General features: G+C 34.9%; 2 protein-coding genes and 1 long non-coding RNA gene across 5 annotated transcripts; 1 reads left to right on the forward strand and 2 right to left on the reverse strand.

Moving 5' to 3' along the window:
- Window positions 1–1837: 1837 nt before the first annotated feature.
- Window positions 1838–18725, reverse strand: LOC131933244 (ankyrin repeat and KH domain-containing protein 1). Of its 2 annotated transcripts, none has more exons than XM_059290022.1 (2): window positions 18705–18725; window positions 1838–6113 (listed from the first exon to the last, which is right to left on the reverse strand). In XM_059290022.1, the coding sequence occupies exons 1-2, from the start codon at window positions 18718–18720 to the stop codon at window positions 3226–3228; spliced, it is 2904 nt and encodes a 967-aa protein (XP_059146005.1). In that variant the 5' UTR covers window positions 18721–18725; the 3' UTR covers window positions 1838–3225. The 2 variants fall into 2 exon arrangements, with proteins under 2 accessions (XP_059146005.1, XP_059146006.1); XM_059290023.1 differs by lacking the exon at window positions 18705–18725 and adding an exon at window positions 6797–7101.
- On the reverse strand, window positions 13351–17310 carry LOC131933245 (2-5A-dependent ribonuclease). The gene is made up of 2 exons (XM_059290024.1): window positions 17238–17310; window positions 13351–15618 (listed from the first exon to the last, which is right to left on the reverse strand). Exons 1-2 carry the CDS (start codon window positions 17248–17250, stop codon window positions 13916–13918), a joined length of 1716 nt encoding a protein of 571 aa, XP_059146007.1. The 5' UTR covers window positions 17251–17310; the 3' UTR covers window positions 13351–13915.
- On the forward strand, window positions 17631–21775 carry LOC131933246 (uncharacterized). Of its 2 annotated transcripts, none has more exons than XR_009384911.1 (4): window positions 17631–17749; window positions 19638–19766; window positions 20262–20320; window positions 20705–21775. It is a non-coding gene; the product is annotated as an uncharacterized LOC131933246 (long non-coding RNA). The 2 variants fall into 2 exon arrangements; XR_009384910.1 differs by lacking the exon at window positions 17631–17749 and adding an exon at window positions 18938–19055.
- The last annotated feature ends 3748 nt before the right edge of the window (window positions 21776–25523 follow it).

The raw sequence follows: 25523 nt of genomic DNA on the forward strand, positions 1-25523 counted from the left end.
CCGCCTGTCACAAGGTTGGAAAATCGTTTTCATACCGCGGATCCTTCTTACATCGGAAAGATGAATGTAGGTTATTTTTTTACGGACAGAGAATGGCGTGGGCAGATGTTGATATTGGATGTGTATATTTGTATATACAGAGGCTATACATACATGATTGTGTATATATATGTATATATATATATATATATATATATATATATATATATATAATTTCATGTATAGGAATAACAGCCACTGTTGTCTGTTCAATAATTATGCACATAGTGTGTGCTTTCATGTAATATATTCTATTAAAAAGATTAAATAATGTTGCTTTTTTTTTAATTTTTAACTACGACATCAATATTTTTCTCAATGACTTTTTGAAATTATCTACCCAAAAAAGGGACGTAACTGTTAAAAAAATCGTAAAATTATGTGCTTCGAGTATATAAAGAGCTACGTCCCCTGCGAGAAATAGTATAATAGGATAACGCTGGTTACAATATGGACCAGTACAATATAGGCATTATTCAAGAAAATGTTCACTATGATAAAAAAATAACTGAGCATCATGTTGAATAGTTCAAACAATGAACTAAGTAATTGGAAAAGTTCTGGAAAGACAAAAGTAGAGTAAAGCCGGTGTAATACATTATTTACAAAACAGTTCATAACTTATCTGAGAAGGGCATATAAATCTAGAGTGTACCAGTTAGGATGATTAAGCACATATAATAAACTGCACATATTTTATCTAAATCTAACAGTTCATTCCAAATACACACAAAAGATGTCAATTTGTAAGTTTGATTTTTCTCCAATGGTCATGTGAAGGCCTGTTTTATAGAATTTCTTTCAGACATATTTCTCTAAGGATGGGGGGGGGGGGGGGGGCAGGAAGGGGTTGATTTGCTCCCTAAGGGATGTGTAGGCCTACAGATCAATAAGTAAACTTTTTTTTTAAATTATTGTATTTGTCGATTGACCCTATGTGACTTCACTTGTTATACTACTAGTCTACTGACCATTTGTGTAACAATGTAAATTACAATTTACATTCACACCTTGAAAACTGTCTCATTATACTTGTTATTAAACTATTACTCCCACGACAGTGTTTTAAGCCATATGAATACAAATATTTACCAAAATAAATATTTTGATGACCTTTCTCCTTTAAGTAAGCTATAGAATATAGCTAATTGTTTGAGACATAGGTTTACACAACCTTTCAGCCATAAGCCGACCCAACCTTTCAGCCATAAGCCGACCCAACCTTCTAGATACAGGCCTATAACAACCTTTTAGACATAGGCCTAAATACAACCTTCCAGCAATAGGCCTACACAACTTTTCAGCCATAAACCTACACAGCCTTTTAGCCATAAACCTACACAACCTTCCAGCCATAGGCCTACACAAACTTCATGCAATAGGTCTACACAACCTTCAAGCCATAAGCCTACACAAACTTCATGCAATAGGCCTACATAACCTTCAAGTCATAAGCCTACACAACCTTTCAGCCATAGGCCTACACAACCTTCCAGCCATAAGCCTACACAACCTTCCAGCAATAGGCCTACACAACCTTCAAGCCATAGGTGTACACAACCTTCAAGCCATAGGTGTACACAACCTTCAAGCCATAAGCCTACACAACCTTCCAGCAATAGGCCTACACAACCTTCAAGCCATAGGTGTACACAACCTTCAAGCCATAAGCCTACACAAAATGCTACACAAAAACATCAATCATCCTGCAATAATTTTAAAAACTCAGCTTTGACTTTCACACTTTTAATTAAAGTGAGAAAAAAATATAAATTCTTAACTTAAACAGAAAACAACTCTTAAACTGTAAACATATTACACCTCATAATCCATTAAATCTATCAAGGCATGGAAAAGATTTTCAAATTCAGAGTTTCCATCTCTGTGCATGGGTTCAAACTTCTGAACAGCATAATCTGGTACAAGTTTGTTACATCATGATAATTTACTACTTATTTATATCAAGGTTTTATTAACATTATTTTAATAAATTTGGGTAACATAAAATTGTTACATGTTACTTATTTACATCAAGGTTTTATTAACATTATTTTAATAAATTTGGGTAACATAAAATTCTTAAATGTTACTGTTACTTATTTACATCAAGGTTTTATTAACATTATTTGAATACATTTAGGTAGCCTAAAATTACACATTATAAAATGTTACATGTCATTTCCTGTATTGTAAACAAGTAATATGTTACATATGACTAGCTTGATACAACTAAACAAATGCAGTATAAAAATATTTATATCAAATAGAAGTGACAACTTTTAAATAAAATGCAAATGAAATTTGATATTGGAACAAAGTCTAAATGTTTGTTCAACAAGAATTTCTCAAAAATAAATATCCACATCTTGAGCATGCTTAAAAAACATAAATTGTTTATTCGGTAGTTTTTTTTATCTGTTCTTTTCTGCCAGCATCAGCACCTAGAGCAGACAACACAACAATACAGCTGAATTTCTGTAGATAGATACTTGTCAAGAAATTCAAAACATTTACTTGTCAAGAAATTCAAAACATTTACGTTACCCATTATTTTCCAAACAATTCCTGAGAAAAAATTTTATACGCTCATGTTATCAAATCACATGGTTCTAACAGTTCATAACAAAACAAATAAAATAGGTAAGAGCATAAACCATTCCTTGATGTAGCCTATTATCTGTCACTTTCAATGAAAAGTATTTTTCCTTTATTCTTTAATGGAAAATATTATTAATATTTAAAAAAAAAATACTATGCACATCAAATCAAACCAGACTGTCTATCTAAGTTCATAACAAAACAAATAAAATAGGTAAGACCATTAACCATCCCTTGGTGTAGCCTATATTACATGTCACTTTCAATCAAAAGTATCTTTCCTTTATGCTTTAATGGAAAATATCTTTAATATTTAAAAAAAAAATACTATGCACATCAAATCAAATGAGACTGTCTATCTAAGTTCATAACAAAACAAATAAAATAGGTAAGAGCATTAACCATTCCTTGGTGTAGCCTATATTACATGTCACTTTCAATCAAAAGTATTTTTCCTTTATTCTTTAATGGAAAATATTATTAATATTTTTAAAAAATACTATGCACATCAAACCAGACTGTCTATCAAAGTTCATAACAAAACAAATAAAATAGGTAAGAGCATTAACCATTCCTTGGTGTAGCACATCAAATCAAACGAGATTGTCTATTTAATTCGGATACCCGCCACATCATGGGCATCTCCTGAGGCTCTGGGTCAGCTGCCAATTCAACCTGCACTGCATGTTTAAACAGAAGCTTGTCCTGTAATATTTTTGGAATTGGGAGTTTTCTCACCCGTTCTTTTCTCCCAGTAGTCCCACCATCATCACCTACAGCAGACGACACAACAACAAAACTGAGTTTTTGTAGAGGCATGGGTTGGGATAGATACTCATCCAAAAACTTCAAACATTCCCTGAATTGGTAAGACTCAAGTGATTCCCTTAATTGTTTATTGTGGGCAAGCCTTGTAATGTCCGACTGGGTTAAAAACCAAATATCATTTAAAAACCTAGCAACACTGCTGGAACCACAACATAGAGAAACAACAAACGGAGAACCCTTGGGTAAATTATCAATATCATAGTAGGTTTGGTTAACCTCTTTTGGTCCATAACCCAGGGATATAATGTGTTTTAGGCAATCATGCTCATCAATTAAAATTAATTGATAAATAACATCAGGGCTTAAAAAAGAACTATCAGCTCCGTTTTCTATAAGGCAGATAACACTTTCTGTATCAATTGATTGAATTACACCACAGTAAATAAGTGCAGATAGAGCAGTTTCTTTTTTCTTTTCATTAACTAAATTGACTTCAGCACCTGATTCACATAGCAATTTAATTCTTTTGATCTGTGTACCATTGGCAGCTAACATCAGAGGTGTGTAGCCTTCTTTGTTTTGATGGTTGACACTTGCCCCTGCTTTTATTAGAAGTCTCACAACTTCAACCGAGTCGTTAAAACTTGAAGAACATACATGAAGCAAAGGAGTATTACCTTTGTTATCTACATCGTTTACATTCGCTTTATTTTTTAACATTAACTCTATCAGTTGCATATATTTTTCTGACAATACACAAAACAAAGGTGTCTGTCCTGTGCTATCTTTTAAATTGATATCCGCCTTAAATTCCAAAAGGACTTTCACAATTTCAATAGATCCAGCTCTGATTGCAACATGTAAAGCACTTTCACAGTACTCATTTTGTTTATTGACATCTGCCCCTGCTTTTAGAAGAGCATGTACAACATTTTTCATACCTGACTTTTCTGAAGCTTTTATTAATAGAGTATTGCCTTCTTTGTCTTCAACATTTACATCTGCTCCGTTTTTAATGAGGATGTTCACCCAATTTGCTTGCCCCCTTTCACAATGGGTCAGTATAAAAGTAAGAGCTGAATATGAATTCCACCTTGTTTCAATAGTGATATTCACATCGGCGCCTAGTTGGATCAAGAAGTCCATAATACTGGGGTCTGTAGCTGACATTAAAGGAGTTTGATTAGAATAATTTCCATTTACATTGGCACCTTCTTCCACTAGTAGTTTGATCATATCCTTATAACCATTTTTTGCTGCAATGTTTAATAATTTTGTTCCTATTTGCCTTATCTGAGAATGAACATCTGACTTAAATTCTTTAATTAGAAGCTGAAATGATTCAAGTTTATTTCCCATGACAGTAGAAGTCAGTGCTTCGGAAGCGTCTATTTTAGCACCATGTTTTATAAGAAGTTTTGCACTATCTATTTGCTCTAGCACAATCGCAGACGGAAGTGCTTGACATGAGTCTTGGCTGATCTTTGCACCATAGTCAAGTAGCAAGTCTATAATGTCACATCTACCAACCTCAGCAGCTACGATCAAGGGACTTTTATTGCTATAGTAACTCTGTTTGTTTACATCTGCACCATGACGACAAAGCATTTCTACCAAATTATAGCAACCTATCCTTATGCTTAATGTTAAAATACAATCAAAGCTATAATTACCACAAACAGAATTTATAGGAGCTCCAGCCTTTATAAGAATCTGAATTATATACAAATCATCTTCTGTTATTTCCTGTTTACTCTCAAGTATTGATTTTATAAATAGAAAAACTATATAATTATCCTTATCTTCTCCGTTGCTATCATCGAAGACTACAAGTCCACAAGCTAACAAAAGTTTAATGATGTATTTGTCTTTCATTAAAACTGCTTTTTCTAAAGCTGTTTTTGGATCATGTGTTTCTTGGACCAAATAATGCATTAAGGATTCAAAGCCTAAATGTTCAACTAGTTTACTGGCACTGTTTGACACATTGCTACAAGCATTTATATCTGTTTGTTTTTTTAACAAAATGTCCATCAATGGAAAGTTTAAAACTTCAATGGCTTTCATCAAAGCATCACACCCATTTTTATTTTTATGGTCCATTGTTAACTCTGGTTTGTCAAGAAGTCTTCTAATCAGATGAGAAGACCCGGATGGTTGAATAGAAAGTAAAAGCGCTGTGTCACCGTCTTTGTTGTAACTGTTGATATCAGCGCCTTTATCAACCAGTAACAGAGCTATGTCAGTGAAACCTTTCTCAGCACATATCAAAAGTGGTTTGTTGCCATCTTTGTCTCTTGTCTCAATATTAGCACCATGAAATATCAGAATATGAACCAAAAACTCTCTACCATACCTACAAGACAAAAGCAGACCTTGGTCCAAACTTTCTTGGTTAACTTTGTTCTCTGTGTGTATCAGTTGATTAAAACATTCAAGCATTTCTTTAGGTGAGCCAGATTGAGCAGCTTGATCTATCATGTGTAATATGTCACTTTGTGAAGCTTGAGTATTTACAGCACAGTGTTTTGTTCCATGTCTAGTTAACTCTGGGCTTGAAGTTGAATGTGTTGTAGACTCTAAAACCAATGATGTGTCAGAGCTCTGACATGAGGTTGGATTTAAATGATTTCCTTTCAAAGGGCCTTTGCTATTCCTAACTTTATTCCAGGCTGGCTTGGTCCAAGACATGTTAACAGCAGCTTGACCTGAGAAATATTGTTCAATACAAAAAAAAAGTGTATGAGTAACCACTTGTTTAAATAATTAATACATTGAATTTAATCTAGATCTTCTAGATAACATTTAGCATTTAGTATATTTAGGTTTCAAAAAATGAAAGGAAAAAACACAACCTTCTACAAACTGTTTCTACTTTACTACCAAGTAATAAAAGTATACAAAATACTAGATCTAGACTATATTAGATCTATTACTAATTTACTATTATATCTACAGTCCATCTTAAATTTTCTTTCTTGGTATGAACTCATTATTATCTAGATTCTAGATCTAGAATCTAGTCTCTAGACCTAGCTACTAGATCTAGACTTTACTACTTATTTAATATTTAGGCCTATCTTCTACTATAGTCTATTAGGCGTATTAGGGCCTATACTTTATACTTTACTATCTCTAGACCTAGATTAGAATCTAGATCTAGTCTAGATATCTAGAGATAGATCTAGATCTTGATCTATCTACTTTACTTTCGCTTGGAGGAAAACGTAAGTAGTAAGTAGGGTAATCTATCGTTTTGGGTACGTAAAATCGCCCGCGACTAGTAATGTGAAAGACAGGTGACTCCTTAAATTTTAATAATTATTTCACGTTTTGAGGAGGATTTATGTTTTGAAAAATACAAAAATGTTTCCTTGTTTCATTTATGTACCTGTTTTCAAACAATTGAATTAAAACTTTTTAATAATAAATGAAGACTAGCGATGTTTCCAACAGATGCAACCATGCTCATTTACTATAGCAGCCATCTTAAGTTCTTTCTTTATTAACTTATAGCGCAAGATTCAGGGGAAGGCAACGCTATTTTACAAATGGCTGCTGTTTATATAGGAAATCCTGCTCGTAAACACTGCTGTTTAAAGTTAATTTCCTGCCTATATTGATATATTTAACTATTGATTTAGGTTTATTATTCATTTATCTATAATATTTGACTAACATATATCAAAATATACATCTATTAAAGCCTTGACAATGAGGTAACTTTTTCGTACATTAGAAGCCGCGGGCGATTTTACGTACCCAAAACAATAGATTACCAAAAATCGATGATAGGTTCAACGTTTTCGCGATAACTTGATTCTAGTATGCCTAACTTTTAACTTATATTTACAAAATTCAAAATAAAAATGTTTGAAGATGTTAAATAAATAAAAAATGCTCTGAAAATAAGAAAATAAAACTTATTTTATTTCTTTAGTAAAGCTTTTGTTGCTGAAAGCTTTAATTAAAAAAAAAATTTCTTATTTTCAGAGCATTTTTTGTTTTAATTATTTAGATCTACCTTCTTCAAACATTTTTATTTTGAATTAACGTCACCCTCCACCCCCCGTTTTTTTCCCCTCTGTAAATTATGTAGTTCGTGTCATCTCCCCCCACCCTCGGTAAAAATGATGTTTATCTATAGATCTAGTCAGTTGTTAATACAGCTTGGTGTAGCATTTCCTTTCCCTATAGTTTGCATGTTTATGCTGCTGTCTGTGGACACGGAGGGTGACGGTACCTAGAGGTAGATCTAGATCATGACATGTAGACCTAATGAAGGTAATGTTATGTTTTATATTACTGTACTACTAGTACAAGTGCTGCATGTTGCAGACTAGGGGTGGAGTATCTTCGTTTGATTACTTTTCTGTATTATTCCTGCTAGTGCCGCATGTTGCGCACTAGTTAGGTGTTAAGTATTTATTTAAGTAGTTCTTATTGTGCTACTCGTTGCTACTTATTGGCAGTGACATATTTTAGTGTATATAGTACTAATAATATTGCGCACTATTATTAAGTACTAGCGTACCCGTCACCCGCGCGTTGCCGCGGGGATAGAAGAAAGTTTGACGACATATATTAGAAGGATTTCACCAACGCGTTACCAATCATATGTTCTTAGACGCGTGACCGTCTTTTCTAAAAGTGAGTTATTTAAATGTAAACAATGCCTGCGCTTGGATCATAAATATCGGGACACGGGTTTACCTACACTACCGCATGAAAGCATTGAGTGTACAATAATCACTCACCGAAATAATATGGTAGAACACACTTCGGTGACCGCCCATGTGTCAGAGACGTAGAGGGGCGCTCTCAGGGCCCCCACCCCGCGATTACACTACCGCAAAGGCGCGGCGTACGACCCCTGGCTCCTTAAAACTAAGAGGCGCCATCGTGCCAAATAGTGTCCTGTTAATAATGATGCAGATTTCGTCATTCGTTTAAGTGACACAAATGAACAGGATTTTTTTCTTTAACACGTAAAAAAATTATTTGACGTGTTTAAACATCAGTGTGACTGATGCAATATGCTAGCGTTACTAATGGTCTATTATTAGATGCTCGATCTCAATTTCTAACTGGATTGTCTAATAATAGATGCTTATTGCATAATTCGCAAAGTGACGAAACGCTACAGTAGGCTCCTTATATTCAAAAAGTTATTTTTTCATCTTTCGCAAGGTGACGAAACTGTACAGAAGGATTTCCTCGCGTTACAAAGTTATTTTTAGAAGCCTGTTGTAGTTTTACCGCTGAATATAGTAGTACTCCTTACTCGCTATGCAGGACGCTCGATTAACGGATGCCAAGTGCCAACATAGTCACTCTAAAACTCTGGGCGCCAAACCGTGTATTGACGAAAGTTGTACCCTATATGGTGCCGCCCATAAGAAACTTTAGTTTTCTTTTTCGCAGAAATATTCTCGGGAGTATTCTCATTTACTCCCTAAAGTTTCATGGCACTCGGATGAACCGCATCCGAGTTTTATTTTTCATATACCGTGTATAGAGAAAAAAATAGCCCCCCCCCCCCCCGGGGCGCCGCCCTTGCAATATTAAAAAATATTTTTTTTTTTTTGCAGAACCCTACCATTGAGTGATCTAATCATATGAGTAATCTAGTTTCATGGTACATGGATGAACGGTGTGAAACCGAAATAGACTTTTATTTTTATAAACCGTATATAGAGAAAAATCGCATCCTCCCGTGGCGCCGCCCTTGAGAAATTAACAAAGGATTTTTTTTTTACAGAACCCTTCCCAGAATGTTCTAATCAACTCCCCACAGTTTGATGGCGATCAGATAAATGGTGTCAAACCAAAATCGACTTTTATTTTTATATACCGTATATTGAGAAAAATTCCATCATTCCGTGGCGCCGCCCTTGCGAAATAAAAAAAAGATTTTTTTTTTACAGAAACCTTCCCTGGCGTGTCCAAATCAACTCCCCCAAAGTCTCATGGCTATCGGATAACGGTGTCACACCAAAATCTACTTTTATTTTTGTATACCGTATATAGAGAAAAATCGCACCCTCTCGTGGCGCCGCCCTTGCGAAATTAAAAATAAATTTTTACAGAACCCTTCCCTAGAGTTTTATAATGAACTCCCAAAAGTTTCATGCCTATCGGATGAACGGTGTCACTGCAATTCACTTTTATTATTTTTATATACCGTATATAGAGAAAAATCGGACCCTCCCGTGGCAGCCGCCCTTGCGAAATTAAAAATTATTTTTTTACAGAACCCTTCCCTAGAGTGGTATAATGAACTCCCCAAAGTCTCATGGCTATCGGATGAACGATGCCAAACCAAAGTCGACTTTTATTTTTATATACCGTATATTGAAAAAAACAAATCGCGCCCTGTCGGGGCGCCACCCCTGCGAATTTGAAATATTTTTTTACGCAGAAACCTCCCCAGGAATATTCTCAACAACTTCCCAAAGTTTCACGGCGATGTGATGAGAGGTGTAGTAATGCATAAAGGACACACACACATACATTGATTTATATATATATATATATATATATATATATATATATATATATATATATATATATATATATATATAGAGAGAGAGAGAGAGAGAGAGAGAGAGAGAGAGAGAGAGAGAGAGAGAGAGATAGATAGATAGCTAGATAGAAGAAGAAGATAGATTATGAACATCTTTATTTGGCGTCCGCTTGGTGCGCAATTCTTTTTCTATGAGATTCTATTCTATTTTAAAAAGTATAAGTATTTAAAATGGATTAAAAATCATAACAATGTCCCGAGTTCCCATCCCCTGTTTTATATAAGAATATTCGAGAAAGTTTAGGGGAGATCACTGGTTTTAAAGAGCCACTAACATTTTTTTTTTTAAATATTTTATTTTTTATTAGATTATTAGTATTTGTTCAAGGAGCAGGAGAGCCGCATCTTGATATCAAAAGAGCTGCATGCGGCTCGCGGCCGCAGGTTGCCGACCCCTGCCATAGTGTATAATAGTGATTAGGATAACCCAGTTCACATTATGGACCAGTACAATATAGGCATTATTCAAGAAAATGTTCACTATGATAAAAATATCTGAGCATCATGTTGAATAGTTCAAACAATGAACTAAGTAATTGGAAAAGTTCTGGAAAGACAAAAGTAGAGCAAAGCCTGTGTAATACATTCGTTACAAAACGGTTAATAACCTATATGAGAAGGGCATATAAATCTAGAGTCCACCAGATAAGATGATTACGCACATATAATAAACGGCAAAGTTTTTACATACATCTAATAGTCCATTTCAAATGCACGCAAAAGATTGCAATTAGTAAGTTTGTGTTTTCTCCAATGGTCATGTGAAGGCCTGTTTTATAGAGTTTCTTTCAGACATGTTTCTCTAAGGATGGGGGGGGCAGGAAGGGGTTGATTTGCTCCCTAAGGGATGTGTAGGCCTACAGATCAATAAGTCAACTTTTTTTTAATTATTGTATTTGTCGATTGACCCTATGTGACTTCACTTCTTATACTACTAGTCTACTGACCATTTGTGTAACAGTGTAAATTACAATTTACATTCACACCTTGAAAACTGTAATAAAATAACAGAACACTTGCCTTTTGAATCACTTAACATTTTAAAACCTGTTATAAAATTGATATTTGTATCACAATGTGCTTGTTATTAAACTATTACCCACATGACAGTGTTTTAGGCCATATACATACACATATTTACCAAAATTAATATTTTGGTGACCTTTCTCCTTTAAGCAATAGAATATAGTTACTTGTATGAGACATAGGTCTACACAACCTTCCACCTATAGACTATAGGCCTATACAGCCTTTCAGCTATAAGCCTACCCAACCTTCTAGATATAGGCCTATCAGAACCTTTTAGACATAGGCCAAATAACCTTTCAGCCATAGGCCTACACAACCTTCAAGCCATAGGCCTACACAACCTTTCAGCCATAGGCCTACATAACCTTCAAGCCATAGGCCTACACAACCTTTCAGCCATAGGCCTACACAACCTTTCAGCCATAGGCCTACACAACCTTTCAGCCATAGGCCTACACAACCTTCAAGCCATAGGCCTACACAACCTTTCAGCCATAGGCCTACACAACCTTTCAGCCATAGGCCTACACAACCTTTCAGCCATAGGCCTACACAACCTTTCAGCCATAGGCATACACAACCTTTCAGCCATAGGCCTATACAACCTTTCAGCCATAGGCCTACACAACCTTTCAGCCATAGGCATACACAACCTTTCAGCCATAGGCCTACACAACCTTTCAGCCATAGGCCTACACAACCTTTCAGCCATAGGCATACACAACCTTTCAGCCATAGGAGTACCCAACCTTTCAGGCATAAGCCTACACAACCTTCCAGCAATAGGACTACACAACCTTCAAGCCATACGCCTACACAAAAGCATCAATCATCCTGTAATAATTTTCAGAACTCAGCTTTCACTTTCACACTTTTAATTAAAGTGAGAAAAAAACATAAATTCTTAACTTAAAAAGAAAACAACTTTAAAACTGTAATACATATTACACCTCATAAGCCACAAAATATATCAAGACATGGAAAAGATTTTAAAATTCAGAGTTTTCATCTCTGTGCATGGTTAAAACTTCTAAGCAGCATAATCTGGTACAAGTTTGTTCCATCATGATAAATTACTATGTATTTACATCATGGTTTTATTACCATTATTTTAATAAATTTGGGTAAGGGGTCATCCATAAATGACGTCACGCTTTTTTGGATGATTTTTATCATAAAAAGCCACCCCCCCCTAAAATGACGTCACACCTCAACCTACAACCCCCCTCAAAATTGCAGTTGAATTTTTTTAAAACATCGATATTTTTCCAAAATCTTGTCTAAACTATTACAATTTATTAAAACAGTTGTCTATGCGAAATAACGTCTAAAATTCGTTTTCTAACATTGCTTTTTTATAATGCGAAAATGTGACGTCCCACCATCTGAACCCCCCCACCCTCCAACTCATCACACATCGTCACAAAATTACGGACCGCCCCCCCCCCCTCCCCCCCTACAAGTGTAACGTCATTTATGGATGACCCCTAACATAAAATTCTTAAATGTTACATGTTACTTATTTACATCAAGGTTTTATTAACATTATTTTAATACATTTAGGTAGCCTAACATTAAAATTTTATAAAATGTTACATGTCATTTCCTGTAATGTAAAGATGTAATGAGTTACATATGACTAGCTTGATACAACTAAGCAAATGCAGTATAAAAATATTTATATCAAATAGCAGTGACAACTTTAAAATAAAATGCAAATGAAATTTGATATTGGAATAAAAATCTGGATGTTTGTTCAACAAGAATTTCTCTAAAATCAGTATCAACATCTTGAGCATGCTTAAACAACATATATTTTTGATTTTTTGAGTTTTTTTACCCTTTCTTTTCTGCCAGCATAAGCACCTACAGCAGACAACACAACAATAAAGCTGAATTTCTGTTGATAGATACTTGTCAAGAAATTCAAAACATTTACATTACCTTTCCAAACAATTCCTGAGAAAGTAAAGTTATCAAATCACATGGTTCTAACAAGTAACAGTTCATAACAAAACAAATAAAATGGGTAAAAGCATAAACCATTCATTGGTGTAGCCTATATTACCTGTCACTTTCAATCAAAAGTATCTTTCCTTTATTCTTTAATGGAAAATATTTTTAATATCTAAAAAAAAAATACTATGCACATCAAATCAAACCAGACTGTCTATCTAAGCGCTCACAGTGCATCATTGCTATCCGCTCCAGCATGGCATGTTTAAACAGAAGCTTGTCCTGTAATATTTTTGGAATTTGGAGTTTTCCCACCCGTTCTTTTCTCCTAGCATCAGCACCTACAGCACACGACACAACCTGGGTTAGGAAAGATACTCATCCAAAAACTGATCTAGTACATCAGGTCTTAAAAAAGAAATATCAGCTCCTTTTTCTATATGGCAGAGAACACTTTAGTCAGTATCAAACAATTGAGTAATACTCCTGTTAATAAGTGCAGATAGAGCAGTTTCATGTTTCTTTTCATTAACTAAATTGACTTCAGCACCTGATTCACATAGCAATTTAATTGTTTCAATGTGTTGCTCTTTCGCAGCTAACATCAGAGGTGTGTAGCCTTCATTGTTTTGATGGTTGATACTAGCCCCTGCTTTTATTAGAAGTCTCACAACTTCAACCGAGTCGTTAAAACTTGAAGAACATACATGAAGCAAAGGAGTATTACCTTTGTTATCTACATCATTCACATGCACTTTATATTCTAATATAAACTTTATCAGTTGCATATATTTTCCTGGCAATACACAAAATAAAGGTGTCTGTCCTGTGCTATTTTTTAAATTGATATCCGCCTTAAACTCCAAAAGGACTTTCACAATTTCAATAGATTCAGCTCTCATTGCAACATGTAAAGCACTTTCACAGTACATATTTTGTTTATTGACATAAGCCCCTGCTATTAGAAGAGCATGTACAACATTTTCCACATCCGACTTTTCTGAAACTTTTATTAATAGTTTGTTGCCTTCTTTGTCTTCTGCATGATTCAAAAGTGATATTCATATCGGCACCTAGTTGGATCAAGAAGTCTGTAATACTGGGGTCTGTAGCTGACATTAAAGGAGTTTGATTAAAATAATTTCCATTAACATTGGCACCTTCTTCCACTAGTAGTTTAATCATATCCTTATAACCATTTTCTGCTGCAATGTTTAATAATTTTGTTCCTATTTGCCTTATCTGAGAATGAACATCCGACTTAAATTCTTTAATTAGAAGCTGAAATGATTCAAGTTTATTTCCCATGACAGTAGAAGTCAGTGCTTCAGAAGCGTCTATTTTAGCACCATGTTTTATAAGAAGTTTTGCACAATCTATTTGCTCTAGCACAATCGCAGACGGAAGTGCTTGACACGAGTCTTGGTTGATCTTTGCACCATAGTCAAGTAGCAAGTCTATAATGTCACATCTACCAACCTCAGCAGCTACAACCAAGGGACTGTTATTGCCAAAGTAACTTTGTTTGTTTACATCTGCACCATGACGACAAAGCATTTCTACCAAATTATAGCAACCTATCCTTATGCTTAATGTTAAAATACAATCAAAGCTATAATTACCACAAACAGAATTTATAGGAGCTCCAGCCTTTATAAGAATCTGAATTATATACAAATCATCTTCTGTTATTTCCTGTTTACTCTCAAGTATTGATTTTAAAAATAGAAAAACTATATTATTATCCTTATCTTCTCTGTTGCTATCATCGAAGACTACAAGTCCACAAGCTAACAAAAGTTTAATGATGTATTTGTCTTTCATTAAAACTGCTTTTTCTAAAGCTGTTTTTGGATCATGTGTTTCTTGGACCAAATAATGCAACAAGAATTCAAAGCCTAAATGTTCAACTAGTTTACTGGCACTGTTTGACACATTGCTACAAGCATTTATATCTGTTTGTTTTTTTAACAAAATGTTCATCAATGGAAAGTTTAAAACTTCAATGGCTTTCATCAAAGCATCACACCCATTTTTATTTTTATGGTCCATTGTTAACTCTTGTTTGTCAAGAAGTCTTCTAATCAGATGAGAAGACCCGGATGTTTGAATAGAAAGTAAAAGTGCCGTATCACCGTCTTTGTTGTAACTGTTGATATCAGCGCCTTTATCAACCAGTAACAGAGCTATGTCAGTGAAACCTTTCTTGGCACATACCAAAAGTGGTGTGTTGCCATCTTTGTCTCTCGTCTCTATATTAGCACCATGAAATATCAGAATCTTTACCAAAAACTCTCTACCATACCTACAAGACAAAAGAAGACCTTTGTCCAAACTTTCTTGGTTAACTTTGTTCTCTGTTTGTATCAGTTGATTAAAACATTCAAGCATTTCTTTAGGTGAGCCAGATTGAGCAGCTTGCTCTATCATGTGTAATATGTCACATTTTGATGACGGAGTATTTACAGCACACTGTTTTGTTCCATGTCTAGTTAACTCTGGGCTTGAAGTTGAATGTGTTATAGACTCTAAAGCCAATGATGCGTCAGAGCTCTGACATGAGGTTGGATTTAAATGATTTCCTTTCAAAGGACCTTTGCTATTCCTAACTTTATTCCGAGACATGTTAACAGCTGCTTTACCTGAGAAATTATTAATATTGTTCAATACAAAAAGAGCGTATGTGTAACAGCCTGTTAAATAATAAATATATCTAGATCTAGTACAGGGGTTCCCAAACCATTGCCCGCGGGCGCCATGGCACATGGAGCCTGCCGAACGATTCGTATGTGCCCGCCTCTCACTATTTGACAGAGACAGATTTTTTTTCATAAACATTATTGAAAGGTTGGAGGGGATGGAAATCGGAAGTTTGAAAAGGGGGGGGGGGGGGGGGGGGCAAATTGAAAGTTTGAGGTGGGGGGGTGCAAAATCGAAAGTTTTGTCCCCGGGTGACGGGAAGGGTCACTACGCCTCTGGAAGGAGTTTGCCGATTTAAAATAGGTGGTGCCCGCCACCCTACCCATATTTTAGAATGTGCTCTAGAGTAAAAAAAAGGTTGGGAACCCCTGATCTAGTAACTAGTTATTAAATACATGGAATTTGATCTAGATCTTCTACCTAGATAACATTTATAATTTATTTATTATTATTATTTAGTACTATTGGCGCTAGGTTGATATTGATGTCTTTTTCTCTAAACCAAAACCAAAATCACAACCTACACTTCAAATTGAAACGGAATCGAAAAATGACAATGAAAACATATTTTTATCCAGAATCTGCATTTTAATCGGATTTAAGCTTGATCTACATGTAGTTACTGCACATTCATACTAAACATAGTCGTAGCCATACCCCTAAACCATACACCTAATCTCAATCATGACAAAAGTCGCATTTAGAGTTTCTTTTAGGCGACTCTACTTGGGAGGAGGGGCTCCGCCCCGCCATCCCCCCCCCCCCCCATACACACACCCTAAAGCACATCTACAGTCAAGCAAACAGAAATATTTCACATAGGATAAATAATTATACAGACTTAGATCTACTGTCATGCATGCTAGATAGCTAGGCCTTAAGGTTAAAGGACAGTTTGAGTTATCTAGATCTAGATTGCTGCTAGATCTAGGACTATCATCTGACCCACTGATTGACACTACATTGTACTGGTTTTTTTTACAAGTACTAGACTCTTAGGTGTTGAAATAATATAAATACACTTAAACTCGATCTAGATCTATGTCAACATTACATTGTTACCACGAAAAAAAAATACCGGGCAGTCCTGATATTTGTTTTTTTAGATCGCGTGCCACCTAGGGTAAAGATTAAGCAAAGGCGGCCTTACGCGTAACGCGGAGCGAACCGCACAAATGCGGCCATTATTATAGATATATAGGTAATCTATCATTTTAGATATGTAAAATCGCCTGCGACTAGTAATGTGAAAAACAGGTGACTCCTTAAATTTTAATAATTATTTCACATTTTGACAATTTGAGCAATAGATTACCTATAGATCTAATATTATTATACTTAGGTAAATGTAGCTAGATCTAGAATTCTAGACTAATCTTAGACTAATCTAGACTCTAGCTCGTAGATTTTCTAACTAAATCTAAAATTTACCCAATTTTCAATTTAAACATGACCACTGAATGATAGACATCTTTATTTGATCCATGAGGCACTAATTTATAAGTTTTTAGTTGGTTTTTATAACAAAATTACTTAATTTAATTTTTATATTGTCACTCACTGCCACTCTCCATGACAACACTTGTTATGTTTGAAGCTAAAGAAAACCACAAATGCGGTTAGACTTTTTAAGTCGCCATGCACCCAGAGTTTCTCACTAGTGATAACCAAATAGCGGTCATGTGGTTTTAAAAAAATTAAATTTGGTTGTCATTCAAAAGCCATGTTTTATAAAAAGTGGTTAGCAATATTTGATTTCTTTTTACATAGACTGATAAACTTAATAGTTCTACAATCTCCAATTCATTTTTGTACCCACCAGGCTGATATTTTAAAAGTTCTATTAATTTTAATGACACCGACTTTAAAATTTAGTCTTCATTATGATTCTCAAAAGCAAATTTTAAAATGCTTTTCTGGCATATCTAGCCCTGGCCACCTATAGGGCTGGTAAGTAGGCCAATAAACAGTTGTATGGCTCATGCAGGTTTTATTGAGCCGTATAACTGTTTGGTGACCTACCTATCAGCCCTACATGTTTATATAACGTGAAAACCCGCCATTTTTCTCGTGGTAAACATTTTTAATAGTAATTCTAAGAAGGTCTCTTGAATTTGACCTAAACAAAGTTGGAAATCAAGCGTCTGGTAGGGACGCCATATTGTTAGCAACCGACCACCCCTCAAAGTTAGCGAGTAATACTACTGGTTAGACTCTCTTCTAGGTCAGGTAGATCTAGAATCGGTAATCCCTTAGTTTAGCGTCGGAAATTATCGGGTAATGTTTGTTGAGTTTCGGTAACTAGAGTTACGGTAAACCATGGTTTATTTGACCATTGAAATATAAATAAATTGAAAGTCGATTGTAGTAAATTAATGTTTTAATTTTTTAAGTTTAATCGACTAAAGGAAACAAGAATAAATATAATAGTAGATTTAAATTAGTAGATCTAAAAATTAAAAAAAAAACATATTAATATAAATAATGAAGTCAAATGTAATGATTTAATGTTTTTGGCTTGCAGCGGATTTGCGACCATTAATTAATTAGATCTAGATCTAGCTAGATATCTAGCTGCTAGACCAAGTAAAAAAATCTAGATTACGAAAATATGAAAATAGTAAAAATGATTACAAAATGTAAAAATGATTACAAAAATAAAACTATCCAAAATTTTAACATTCTGTATAAAAATAAAAGATGACGCCAAATAAAGTATGGTTTACAGTACTTCCGGTGAATTCCGGAAGTGTGTGACAGACTTTGGCATTGTTTTACTGTTTTTTACTGCTATACGATTCCGGAATAATAACCGACGCTAAACTAGGCCTAAGGGATTATCCTAGAATCTAACTACTAGATGATAGATCTAGTATTAGACTAGTATCTGTATCATCACGATCTAACAAAATTAGTAGTTAGATCAAGAATCTAGATTATACATAAATCTATATTCTAGATCTCTACTTACTAGATCTAGATCTAGTATTCTAGTCTAGATCCTAGATTTAGATCTAGATCTACTTACCTTCACGCTTTTCCATTTTAGTTTGGAGGAAATCGAAAGTAGAATTAAAAACTATGCTAGGCCCAACGTTTTCGGGATTAGCCCGTAGTGTCGAAACGAAAGTACAGATATTTTAAACTTGGCCGTACTGTCAAAAATCCCGCTGAAATATTTTAAAGTAATCGAACAGCTAAGATCGTTGTTTATTTTACTTAAATAATTTACGATACCGAAACTGGAGTAGATTTAACAGAAAACATAATTAATCAATTTGGTGGGAAATATCAAGATCTTTTTGTAGAAAATAAAATAGATCTTGGCACTGATTAGTAAATTACACAATAATTAGATCTAGATCTACATCTAGAAGGGGTAAAACTCTATTTTAACGTATTATATTCCCCGTTTCACGTTCACCTCCAGTTGAGCGTATTTTATTATTAATTTTTAATTAATAATTATAATTAATATTACATTATTAATAATTAATTACTAATAATTACCTAATTAGGTTTATTATTAATTTATTAATATTTTTTTTTTATTTATAACATTTTTATTGATAACCCTTGCCTTAGCTGGCATGGCACGGGTGGGGGGTGCAGACTGCACCAGATGACACTATTTAAGGGGGTGACACCAAGGCAAAAAATTGCAAAATATACAGAAGAAAAATGTTGTTTTGCCAGTCCCATTAATGATTAATTAAAGTTAAATAGTCTTTTAAGTATAAATTGACAATTATTACCAGAGGGTGGGGGTGATACCATGTCGTAAACGTCGTAAAGGTACTAACTATAGAGAAAACATTGCTACATCCAAGTTCCAACTGTATTATTAACAGACTAAAGATAAACCTCGTTACTTGGGTGACACCCGATCTAGCGATGCCATTGGGCCTTAGACTAAGCACTTTATTTAAATTTTTACTAATTTCAAAACTTTAATCTTCAGGTTCTCTCAACATGGAGACAGGAATAAGACAGACACAGGGACAAAGATACCAACAATGTTCTAGAACACTGCAATCAACTGATTTACAACCCTCTGTACTCTGTATTCAAGTGGCTAGAGTACTACCATGTATGTTACTTTAAGAATTAATTGTTCAGATCCACTGTATTATTTGTAGGCCTATATAGTTATATTTTATAAATCATTTGTTTATTTATCATTGTGAATTTAAGGTTACACTAAACAAGCACCAACTGTACTGCAATGTACTTCCCAATGAGAAGTGGGGTGCAAACATTTGATTTAAAGCAAATTATGTAAGGTGATGGTGTGGCTTAGCTATGGAGCAAGACTGTATAACCCAAAATCTCAAGTTTGAATCTGGATTCAAGTCAGCAGAACTTCCCTGAGTCCACCCAGCTGCTCTGATAGGTACCTAACTCACGTTAGGAAAAGTAAAAGAGACTGGGCATGGTGCTGACCACACTATCCCTTCATAAGCTGAAGTCACAGAAACAGCTTATCTCTACTGCACTTGCCCATGGACCGTCAGGCTAAATAAACTTAAGTGATGTGATACAGATATTTTTAATTTGTTAACCAAAACATTTTGTTTGTCTGCAGCGAACCTGGATTAATAAAACAGTGAAATCTTGCTGGAAGGTGCTATCATAGTATAACTGGTAACTAAAACAATTTTTTGATGCTATTTTATTTTAATATTTAGTAGGGCTATAAATGAGTTGAACTAAACTAAAAAAGATATTTTCATACATGAACTAATATGTGGGCACTATTGATTCTAAATGTAAAAAACTCAGATATCTTACTCTTAATTCAAAATGTGTGCTATATCAGTCAGCATGTTTGCCAAAGCCACATTGTCAAACAAATGTTTGAAATAAAGGGTAGACCTTTGTAGAAAATCTTTATTTTAGTACAATTTCCACACTCAAGATATTCCAGTTTTAATATGTCACCATAACAGCAACTGGTGGAGGGGGTCTCTTTAAAGATTAAACAGTTGTCTTTATTTTCTTACAGAATGTGTATTTTTTGTTTCCCAGGATTTACCAGCCTGAGGGTTAAGGCGTCTCTTCAAGATGGATGTTAGAACATCACAGATGGTTATTTTTTCAGGTCACCTGATGTTCAGTTTGCTACACAGCCATTCATTATTGAAAGTCTCAGAACCATAGAGGAGAACAAATTTTACATTGCTGTTCAACAGTCATATTTGGAAAACTGTAGACAGCTCTTGACATCCATATTGTGCGGAGGATGTTGGATACTTTGCTGATATGTCTTTTGATGTCCTCATCTGCTCCCCCATCTTCTTACAACAGATCCTAAATGTGTCAAGTGATCCTGCTCCAAAATAGTCATTTCTTGTATCCTAAGTGGAACTCCTGTTTGTTGTTGATTCTTATCTCTTCTGTTTTTTCCAGTTGATCATTAAGCCTATATTAAGAAGGTTCATCATAGTTTGCTTAGCGTGGATTGGGCATGTTGTCAATGTGAGAGTATAGCATCCTCAATATCTAGACGTCCAGCTAAGTGAGGGTCCACTGTATTTGAACCTTTTGGTCTGATGTACTTTATTGGTGAAAAGCTTATAATATTTCTGTACTCACTGAAAAAGGGCTGGTTAACTAGTGGATAATCTGGCAGTTGGAGTCTTTGTAGAGGTGTTGGATAATATTGCTGAATTTCTTAGCGATTGAATGTGCAAATTCAATTTTTTCACCAGGTTGGCTTTCATGTAGAGATATTCTGCTACGCAGTATTTGTTTATAAATATGTGTATCTATATATATATATATATATATATATATATATATATATATATATATATATATATATATATATATATATATGCATATATTTATGTTTGTGTGTGAAACTAAGGTCTAGTTACACACAGTCATATAATATTAAAAACTTGTTAGATTAAGATGTGGATTAGAGATAGTCTCTTGCCATCAAATTTTTATTTATCGTGGAGGTTGTATGTATTGATTCCATTTTGTCTAGTTATTGAGCATACTGAAATCTGATAATATTGATTTATTATCTATCTACTTACTTGTCCACTTGTAACCTATATGATCTATTACTTAATTGTAGCATCAAAAGTATTCTTTTAATGTGTATACAATTTTTAAACAAGTAAACTATCGCTTCTTGTTTTTTTTTGTGTAGTTCAATGTCATGTTATAGTATAAATTTAAGTAGCCAGTTTGTGTACCTGTAATTTTCTTGTAGTGGGAGGGGGGGGGGAAGGGCATTCATCTCACAGTGTAGTAAACATGTCTAGCATTTACTATGATTTACACTAGTATTAGTAAAAGTAATTCAAGAGAATTGCAAATTGCATATTTTTATGCATCTGTATTGGAAGGTTAAAAAAAAAAATAATTATGCACATTATCAATCTTCATATATATAGTTAACACATACATTAAAGTATAGCAAAGCAGTGACGTCGCTAGTTCGCACTCCACGCCCTCGCTACGCCTCTGTAGCAAAGTATATATGATATATTCCACTGACAAGCTTTTAAAAATGTAGGATACCAGCACAGGCGACAATGTCTCAATCACTAGTAAATAGGCTTGAAAGTACTACATGGGCTTGTACAACTAATTGAGCTGTAATATGTTGCAAGATATGTATGGCTTGATGACACTGACAGGTGCTTAATAAAAAGCAAAGGATTAATATACCAGTGTGGTTTTATGTACGAGAGGTTTATGGGGGGGGGGGGGGGGGGGTTAGGGCAAGTGTCTAATATCAGAAAGGGATGCTAGTTACGGCGCTTCATGAACAACGAGAGCTTCATTTATGACAGGATTAATCAGATTAATTTCAAACTTTTGCTTGGAGGAGGTGGATCACCTTTATTACAGAAGTAGGTGAGGATGTCAGATTTAGGGAATTTACAAGAGTACCCTAATGTTTGTTAGTAAACCGGTAATAAAATACTTTCTGTCTCTAACAATGATCTAGACTTCATGAACTTTATAAGTAGGTACTAGTTAGTTACACGTCAAGTATATTACTCGTTAACTAAAATAGTGTTGTACGTGTTCACCCCCGCAATCTATTTGCCGCTCTAAAAGACTGAGTTACTCCAATGCCAACTTTCTCAAGTACATCCACTCTGGTGCAAGGTAAGATACAGGAATCTGACGAAGAAAAGTTTACTCGTGACCCAGAGAAAAACAAAATTTCGCCTGGTCAGCCTCATTCACTAATATTTACAAACTTTAAGCGATTAGCTCCAGAATCCACGATGACAATAGTATATAAAACAATACCAACGTAAGTCAAAGCTCGGCAAGGTGGGATGCGACTTCTTTATGATGGTTTAATCAATTTGAGAGAGAACAAATACAAGAACAAAGTTTCTTCCAGGCAGAGTTTCTTCCAGGCAGAGTTTCTTCTAGGCATCTCTTTCACCGCCCCCCCTACCGAACAAAATGGAATTTATATAGAAAATATATACTTTCGACAGTGTCCGCCCCCCCCCCCCCCCCGGAAATTGTTGTCCGCCCCCCCCCCCCCCCCAAAGAAATTCAAGTGCACCCCCCGGAGAAAAAAAGTCTGGAAAAGAAACACTGCTTCCAGGCATCTCCCCCCCCCCCCCCCCCGAAGAAAAGTCTACCGCTTCCCCCCCCCCCCCCGAATGAAACGGAATTTATATAGAAAACATACTTTTACCAGTGTCCGCCCCCCCTCCGGAAAACGTAGTCGTCTAAGAGAAACTAAACGACTTAGGGGTCATCCATAAATAACGTCACGCTTTTTTATGACGATTTTTACCCCCCCCCCCTCCACCACACGTCGTCACAAAAAGCCAGACCTCCAACCCCCTAAAATGACGTCACTCCTCAGCCTACAACCCCCTTCATAATTGCTGTTGAATTTTTCTTAAAACATCGATATTTTTCCAAATTCTTGTCAGAACTCTGTCAACATAGAGTATTTTGATCAATTCCTATTACAATTTATTAAAAGTTTTCTAAAATACGAAATATCGGCTAAAACTCGTTTTCTAAAATTGCTTTTTTTTTATAATGCAAAAAGGTGACGTCACAATCTGACCCCCCCCCTCCCCTCATCACAAAATTACGGCCCCCTCCCCCCATACGAGTGTGACGTCATTTATGGACGACCCCCCTTATACAACGGTGAAAGGCAAAACCAACCCATACTTTAAATTTACCCAAAGCATAATCTAACACAACTCTAAGCTAATATATCAACGCGTATGATTATAATAAACAGATCTAATATAGATCATCACCATCTAATATAAACATATAAATTAACTAAACTTAACTAAACTAAACTGAACTAAACTTAACTGAATTAAATTAGAATATGTAATCTATAGTAATGTACAGACTGCCTCTAACAAACGATTAGATTAATTGTAACTCTAAGCGAACCCTAACCCTAACACAACACCAACAGAGATTTTAACTGTAATATTTTACAAATCGTCACCTAACTTCAAATTAGGATTTCCCCACCCCTCACGCTTGAAGTGCGACATCACTTAGAATCACCTACAGATTTCCATTCTTTTTCTTTTACTAATTATATTTTAGGGGTCATCCATAAATGACGTCACACTCGTAGGGGGGAGGGGCAGTAATTTTGTGACGGTGTGTGATGAGGGGGAGGAGGGGTGTTCAGATGGTGTGACGTCACACTTTTGCATTATAAAAAAAGCAATGTTAGAAAACGAGTTTTAGCCATTATTTCGCGTTTTGCAAAACGATTTTTAATAAATTGTGGTAGAATTGATCAAAATACTCTATGTTGACATACATCTAGTTCTGACAAGATTTTGGAAAAATATCGATGTTATAAGAAAAATTCTACAGCAATTTTAAGGGGGGGGGGGGGTGGGTTGTAGACTGAGGTTGTGACGTCATTTAGGGGGGGGGGGTCTTGATTTTTTGTGACGATGTGTGACGGAGGGTAGGGGGAAGCGTGAGGTCATTTATGCATGACCCCTTATTAAAAAATAAAAAGATTTCTAAGTTTAAACTTCGTCGGAGAAATCCAATTTGAACTACAATAATAATCATTTTACAGAAAAATAAAGCACGTGGAAATACCATTTCGAACCTTACAGTAAGTAGGGCATACTTCAAAGAAGAGTTTTCCTGTTTCCGTGACCATTGAAGACCCATAAGAAGTGATAATAATAATGTGGTCGGTTCTATGACCTTTATTAAACATAGTCAGGTACCCATCAGATCTGAGTCAACGTCCTAAGTACTTGATTCTGGGATCTAAACTCAAGACCTACGGATAGTAGTCAAACGCCCAATAACCAACCTTTTTATATAGACAGGTGACAGGAGAGTGGGCCATTTAACATATAGGCTACTCAAGGCTTCAAACTAGGCTCAGCTAACACATCTAAATTTAGATTAGAATTAGAAACCTTGAAAAACACAATTAAAGTTAAATATTGCACTTTGAAATGTTTTTGGGTGCCCGGTCACAACAAAATGAGACTGATATAAATTAAATTTGTTGAATAATACTAATAAAAAATATAACAACTGTCTTAAAAAAAGAATAAAATAAAATGACTATCTTTAAACACAATAATTAATGCACCACATTTTATATAAACCAAATATATATAATATAAATAGAGCATGGATCGCTGTATATTATGCATTGGAGAAGGGTGTATATATAGTCACGAACAGTTATGTAAATATGATGCAATTTTATGTTTAAAGCTAATAATGTTTTGTCATTATGTTTTAGTTCTAGATTCTAGATCTACATCTTTTTTAGTAAGTAAAGTAAAGTTTCCCTTTCAAACCTGACGGTCTATGGGGCAAGTGAAGTAGA

The sequence above is a fragment of the Physella acuta genome, unplaced genomic scaffold (assembly GCF_028476545.2).
Source record: "Physella acuta isolate Inbredline_101_S28 unplaced genomic scaffold, ASM2847654v3 ptg002415l, whole genome shotgun sequence".
Taxonomy (NCBI): Eukaryota; Metazoa; Mollusca; class Gastropoda; family Physidae; genus Physella; species Physella acuta.